At 47.9% G+C, this 7,598-nt stretch overlaps 1 protein-coding gene across 1 annotated transcript; it reads right to left on the bottom strand.

Annotated features, from left to right (window-relative positions):
• Positions 1-1,514: 1,514 nt before the first annotated feature.
• On the bottom strand, positions 1,515-4,758 carry LOC119168601 (globin). Its single transcript, XM_037419996.2, has 2 exons — positions 4,224-4,758; positions 1,515-2,155 (listed from the first exon to the last, which is right to left on the bottom strand). Exons 1-2 carry the CDS (start codon positions 4,677-4,679, stop codon positions 1,847-1,849), a joined length of 765 nt encoding a protein of 254 aa, XP_037275893.2. The 5' UTR covers positions 4,680-4,758; the 3' UTR covers positions 1,515-1,846.
• Between the last annotated feature and the right edge of the window lie 2,840 nt (positions 4,759-7,598).

Raw genomic sequence — 7,598 nt, 5'->3', positions numbered from 1 at the left:
GCGGCCCGACCATGACACGCCCAGGCTGGGTATGCAGAAAGCCGCTGCGCAGCTATCAGTCTGTGTGCACACTGATCCGTCGGTGTACACTTGTAGGTGGCCACGGTACATGGTGCTCAAGTGGTCCAGCGCAAGAAATTTTGCTTCCGCGGCTGGAATGGTGCGCTTCGCTGGTAGATTGGGTACGCTGAAGTTGCACGCAACATCCACAAAAGACCATGGCGGGTCCATAGGGCGCCGTTTAGGCAGTTTCAAGCCTAAATATTGAAATGTGTTTAGTGCCGCGTTGAAATGTGAGCCAGTTCTTGCTCTTAGCCGCCGGAGAAGCGCCGTGCCTGCGAAGGACTCGCCCAGTCTTGACAGCTGCGTCCATCAGGCCTGAGATGCCAAAAGGCGGAGCGGAAGAGACTCGGCTTCATTGGTGACCTTCGTGTTTGAAGCCGCCTGAGAGACTCCCATCGCCAAGCGAAGACCCTTTCTGTGCACTGCCTCTAGGCGTTCGAACTGGCTTGGTGATGGTGATATCAGGGGCAGCTGATAAAGAATGCGGCTTGTTATAAGCGCATCATTCAATTTAAGCATGAACATAGGATTGTTGCCCCAACGGACCCCTGCCATGCGACGAAGAGCGTTGATCCTTTGCACTGATGCCGGTGTGCCTTACATTACTGTTGTATAACTTCACGGAAGATGTCTTCTTTTCACACTGTTTTGAGCCTTTTTGTGACCTTGTTATTGACTGACGGAAGAGGGCGGTCATTTTTTGATTGAACAAATGAAAACGAAAACAGGCTTTTCTCATCAAACACGCAGACCTTCGTTTTATCACTGTCATATGCACGTAATCTTTTGATGAATGCTTTCTGCAGAACTCTTATGAGCTTTTGATAGTTTTTATATGTGCGTATGCGGTAAACGTCAATGTAACGCAAAGCGCTGTCAAACACGAAGCTTTTTTTTTTTTGCTAGAGTTATCAACTGTCTCACGAGCCGTGGGGTACAGAATAAGTAAAGAATACGCATGCGTGTTTCGTGCGAACAGTGGCACCGAGCGTGCCGTGCCGATAAGAGCGATATCTTTCTTTCTTTTTCTTTTATAGCATTCAAATGAGCAAGGTGTTAAGTAAGTGAGTCGTGCGAGAGGAGTGTGTAGCAGGCAAAACATAAGCGAAATGCGTACAAACAACATAGCAATAGCGTGATTTAATTCGAAATCGCGCAGTCAGCCATCCAGGGGTGAGCTTGACTCGGTAGTAATAGTAACGTTGCATGGGCTTCGTGCGTCGATTTGGCAGAGAGGAGTGTAAATATCACCATTAAACTGCAGTCAACGCATTTCATTCGCCGACCATTGGCTCAAACCACACGCAGCGAAGAGCCGCTGCGTGTATTTGTATACGTGCCGCCAACCAAATATATCCACACTACCGTGGGGACGGTGCTGTCACTTATATATAGCCTGATCTCGTCGCGAATAAAACCACTGAGCAAGCATTACGTCACATGGTGTCACTTGACATCGTCGCCCGGTGAAAGGCGGGTCGAACCACGGTGGCATTAAAAAACCAGCTGTGGTGCAGGAAGCTTGCAAAAATACACATCATAATGGTCGAATTTCGTTTCACAAGCCTGCGCAACGATCACTTCGAAATATATGGCTATGACACGATAATCGAACTGCGTTTTTACTTAATTGTCTCGCGTGTAAAAGTAAGCGCCTTCAGTAGGCAGGCGTAAAAATGACACACAGACACACAGCTACGCGGAAGAAATTCTTAACGCTGTTGTAGCGATAATGCTTCTCTCAGCCTATAATGGCGCCACCCGGAAGCGTTAAAGGGCGCACTCAAGCATGCTTCTTGATCGGCTTCCCCTTCTCGAGGCCACTTTTCCAAATGGACTGCCGTCCCGAGTGAGCCCCCTTGATGACGCTCTGTACGGCCAACGGGCTCCTCATGCTCGAGGCGGGGTGGCTCGTGGGGCTACTGGGAGACTCTGGGCTCTCCGGGGAGGAGACTTTTTGGTGCACCGGCTTTACGGGCGACGAAGGCCGCTTGTGATGACGTTGCGACGACTTGGTACTTTGGTCCTGTTTTGAGTGCTTAGCGTCCTCGGCAGCCTCGTCGAATGCCTGCCTTGTGACTGTTTTCAATGTCTGCGAGAGACAGGGAGCCAAAGCAACATTGTTTTAGCCACGTTCAACGTGCTGATGGGGTTGTATACGAAAGACAGACTACGCAACAGCTATCATTATTGCAACCTTCCATGTCATAACGCGTCTATATTTTTTATATTGCAGAAAGGGGATGATGGAAGCTTGCGATCGTAAAATCACAAACACGGCGTGTGAACTGCAGTCATCGTTTTGGCAAGGAAACTTTTTTCGCAGCCACAAAAATATTTTTTCGAAACGTCACGGCTGCACCACACTGCCCCGTTCAGGAATTTCTCACCAAGTTTATATTTCTGGTCCTCCGGAACGCTTCTGAGGAGGTCCCTAGACTGATAGAGAGAGGCAGATATTTCAGGTTACAACTATCGATTCATTTTGCAGCCCATGGTGCTGCAGAGTGCAGCTTCGGAGAAAAAGAACTCACAGACTGCGAAACGATATAGAGGTTCTTCAAGGGAAACACACATTGTATGTCATTAAAGCGATTAAAACTGAAACTTTATTCTCAAGTTGTTCGTTCTTGCAGTAATAACAAGGTGAACACATATTCAGGCGCAATAAGAAATATTAATGTTGGCGGCTAAGCGCGCGAGCTTGGTAGGGGAACTCGTGTGGTCTCTCCTCGCTTTTAAAGGAGTACTGACACGATTTTGAGGCGTGGCAAAATGGACGTGTTTCGTTTCCTTGGAATGTAGTGCTAAAGTTCTCCCCACACCGGGATCCCGAAACACGTATAAAACATTTAAATTCATTTTAAAATTTTCATCTCCTGATTACTGCAAGGCAGCTCCACCGTCAGGCACAGCGCTTGACGTTTCAAGTCAGGTGCACAGGAAATTGTGACGTCATGTATATGCGCGTGCGCTGGGGCAACGACAAAAATAAAATGGAAGAAAGCGCGACCAGCGCAGCTTCTCGACTGCCTGTCTAGCGGTGTGCCACCGACCAGCGTCATTCGTAGTTGTGCTGTGCGCTGTGCATTTTGCTGCGACGCTTCGTGGTCACATCGACAGTGATTGAGCGCTGAGACACCTCTGTTGTATGCGAGTGTGTTTTCATTGTTTTTTGGATCACCGCATCCCTGTTTTGCGATGCCACCCACTCCTTGTGCCGTCAAAGGCTGTGATTCCAAGACCGGGGGCGACGCTCGTATGCACAGTTTCCCGAACGACCCGGCGGTCAGACAAGTGTAGGTAGATTTTGTGCGTCGCGATCGCAGCTGCGACTGGGTGCCAGCCAAGAGAAGACGGATTCGCTCGCTGCATTTCGGCCCCGACTGCTACCGGATCGGGAACTATCAGTACTTTTTCGAGTTTGGCTTCGTGCAGCCAAAAAAGCTATATCTGGTGCCAGAAGCTGGGCCCACGCTCTATGCTGCTTCAGCACAAGATCGCGATGCAAATCCAGCATCAGAGCCCACATGCAAGCGTCTCTGTTTCCAGCAGATGGTGAAGCTGCATTGATACGTCACGATTTTCTGCGATTGTGTCAGTCCTCACGTCACTGAGGCATACGTCAGCCTGACCTGATACGTTGCTGTGAAGCTGGTCCTTCGAAATCAAAACCGAAAGTGGGTTTAGAGAAGCGATATTAAAAATATACTCAATGCGTTTTCCGGCACCAGAATACTCTTTCCTGGGTCATCGATACAAGTGCTTTTATTTAGAGCAGAAATCCGAAAATTTTCAAAGTTCGTGTCAGTACTTTTTTACCGAATGCGTAAGCTATGTTCATTGTCGTGGTCTACTAATGGAAGTACCAAATTGCCGATGTAACTTAACAAACAGGTACACCAGTTGGCGCATTGTGCCGTACCCTATTCCGCATTCAGATCGCCCGAACCATATCAGAGTCCTCGCCTGGTATGACATGAAATAGCTTCCTCGTCCCTTTCCTCTCGGGGAGTGCGCGTCCCCCTTAGGCCTCGCGGTGGTGCCCCCCCCCCCCAAACGGCTTCGCAATCAGTTGGAATACCGAAGTACGGAAACATCTTTAACGTTTTTTTCTTTGTTACCGGCAACAGAACTGCCAGTTGTGATACGTTTCTTACTTGAAACACTTTCTCCCAGGCGCCAACGGCTGCGGTAGTCATGGCCGATTTGTTGCTCTCGACCATCTGGGTCAACAGGACCGAGAAGAAGAGCTCGAAGTGATTCGCCTCGACTCCTTCGTGCTTGGCGTGATCTTTCGCATTTTGGCGGGTCATCGAGACGAGGGCTTCATAGTTGTCCACCGAGTTGACGATGGCAGCCAGGTGGTCTCCGACTGATTTGCCAAACGTCTGGAACTTGGTGTCGCCTCGAAGCACACGCACTTCGCAACCTTTGAATTTGGGGAACACCTCCTGGCTGTGCGGGTGCTTGGTGAACATGGCGAGCAGCACGAAGCTGCCGAAGTCCGGGTGCTTGTGGCAAAATGTGTCCCAGGTTTGGCGCACCAACTTTACTTCGCGCTTCGTCATCCCCGTCTGCGTGTCCGGCGTGTCCTTGGCCGTCAGGTTGCCCATGGTGGTCTTGCGCGGTCGTTCGGCGGGCGTTACGTTGATGTGGTTCTTCTCGAGCGCCCAAAGTCTCGTAGCACGTGCATGTGCAAGGTGACTGGCTGCGATCGGCCGCGAAAGGCGATGACGACGACGACGACGATGATGATGATGCCTTCACTAAGACTTTCGCCCACTCAGTGGGATTGGCCAATAATTAGTTATACGAAATTTCAGGCCTTTGAAGTGATACATAATCCTAGCAAAAGGAGGATACGAACCGCTCGGTCATTTGCCTCTTCTGTTCCTTCGCGACCAACGTAGCAGTAGAAGTAGAAGTGGAGGCTCGAATCTGTGGCATATATCCGCGTGGGGAGATTTGCCAAGAACAGGCTAGGTATAACAGAATACCCTAATTTGTTTAGACAAAGTCTGGTACATTGATGAGTGTGAATGTGAATAAAGGAAAAAAATAGATATTAGAAATTGTCAATCAGAAACTACGGATATAAAAAATTAAGAGGATGGTTTAAACAAAACACATAAAGCAATTTGGAAACACAGAATTTAGGAGCAATGATTGATACTGCATGCTGAATCTTTTTAAGGTCGAGTGCTAAGGTACTCGGCTGCTGACCCGCAGGCCACGGGATTGAATCCCGGCGGCGACGACTGCATTTTCCATAGAGGCGAAAATGCTGTAAGCCTGTGTGCTCAGATTTAGGTGCACGTTAAAGAACCCCAGGGGGTCGAAATTTCCGGAGCTCTTCACTACGGTGTCTCTCATAATCATATGGTGTTTTTGGGACGTTAAACCATAAATATGAATCAATCTCAAATCATTATGAACCATTAATAAACTCATGAAAGGGATAGGTAACTTTCTCGCCGCTGTATACTCTATGGGCAGCGTAATTAAGATGGTAATGATGCCTTCTTTCCAGTGTGCTCCGCCCACCTGGATGGGGTGACGCAGGTTCAGAAGGAACTTCTACTTGTTCGTCTTCCTCAAATACTTAGGACAACACACCTCTGAGCGCAGGCCATGTATCGGATGGTGACTCGCATAAGAAGGAGCTATGTAAAAGACTTTTTATAGTTGACTGGAACCGTACGTGTAAAGTGAAGTTAGATAGCGAAAAAAAAACCCATCAGGCATTGAGGCTAAGTATAGAAAACTCGAGCGAGGTTATACAGTAAGATATCGCGATGGGAGAATTTCTGTAAGCTTCACTAACGTGAATTCGGAAAAGAGCGAAGACAATGCGAAAGAGAGACATAGAGAGAGATGGGGGGTATTTATTGATATGTTGCTGGTAATTGAAGGTGGAAGGGTCTCTTATTAGACGAATAATATTGCTTGGGTCACCCGCTGGCTATCGCCAGAATCGAGAGTCCAGCTACAGGATCCAAATTCAGAAGCTCCTTAGTGACAAGCACGCTGGGGACTACTTCAGTTATTAACGCGACAGCGTTAAGTAGCTCGATTCGCAATTATTTAGGGGTCGCTGCCAGCGTCGGTGTCTAGACGAAAAAATAGAAACATATGAAAATAAATAACCACGGTTCACAGTCGGTATTGAACTGGGGTATTCTGCGTGGCAAGCGAGTTCTCTTCAGCAGAGCTGTGTACCAGGGCTTGAAACTTCTCCGAAAATGAAAGCAAGTCAGCGATTGAAAATACGATATGAACGGCGCCTGATTACTCTGTCGCGTTCTATTCTGGGTGTGTGCCACCGTCCAAGGTTATACTCCATTGTACTCTTGAAGGCGAATCTCAAGCGTCTTTGAAGCCTTCTTTACAGCGACACCTTCACAGATGCTATATAGTGCAAAGAGACAGTTTAGCGCAGCTAATATTGCGGTGCAAAGGAACCAAACACAAATATGACAATTGCATAATGATTTGGCAGTTTAAAAGTACACCCATACAACTTGCTTAGGCATATTTTTTTATTATCGACGAGAGCAGCAATGGGGTGTGTGGGTGCGCGTGTTGGCATGCGCAGCGGTTACGTCGTCGTTTCGCAAAACGGAGATAGATATGGCGTAGTGGGCATATCGCAGCTGTACTGGAAGTAATGATGATTGATATATGGGGTTTAACGTCCCGAAACCACCATATGATTGTGAGAGACACCGTAGTGAAGGGCTCCGGAAATTTCGACCATATGGGGTTTTTTAATGTGCATCCAAATCTGCAGGAGCACACGGGCCTACAGCATTTTCGCCTCCATCAAAAATTCAGCCGCTGCCGCCACCGAAGCGATTCGATACCGTGATCTGCGGGTCAGTAGCCCAAGTACCTTAGCCACTAGATCTCAGCGGCGGGGCGTACACCGGCAGTAGCCTTTATATATAGGGCGGTTTGACTCAACCAATATTACGTGCAGAGACGTTATCCCTCCCCGCCACATGGTTGAGGTGCCCACCGAGTCATGAAACCTATCGACGATTGAAAAGGTGATGCATACAGCGCCTCAACACGCTGTCGCGTTCCACTCCTGAAATAAAGCTGACGTGTATTCCTTTATTCTTTGTCCTTTATTCATACATAACTCAGGTTTGCCCGGAGCTATTAAAGCAGGCGGGTTACAAACATTTAAAAAAGGCATCTTCATTGTTACTGCACACTTGCTCAGACAGCCGACTTGTCCACTGATTAATAGTTTTCATAAAAAAAAACGAATTTGCGTACAGGTTCATCCTGGTCTGGTATGGCCTTACTTTGGTATGTGATCTGTGCCTCTAGATACGCAATGATGCTGTTTTGAGTAAATGTCGCTGTTAATTCCTGTTTTTCTTTGATATAACCACCTCAAACGTAACCGTTTACGTCAGGATGAAATAGGCTCCCAGTTTCATTCCTTTTTCGTTTCGGTAGAAGTGTCATTTCTTCCAAAATGACTCGAGACAAACCTGGCTGCTCTGTTTTGCATTTTTGCT

This window comes from Rhipicephalus microplus, chromosome 6 (assembly GCF_043290135.1).
Source record: "Rhipicephalus microplus isolate Deutch F79 chromosome 6, USDA_Rmic, whole genome shotgun sequence".
In the NCBI taxonomy this organism is placed as follows: domain Eukaryota; kingdom Metazoa; phylum Arthropoda; class Arachnida; order Ixodida; family Ixodidae; genus Rhipicephalus; species Rhipicephalus microplus.
Note: the sequence above shows the minus strand (reverse complement) of the source record. Positions and strands in the feature narration are given on the sequence as shown.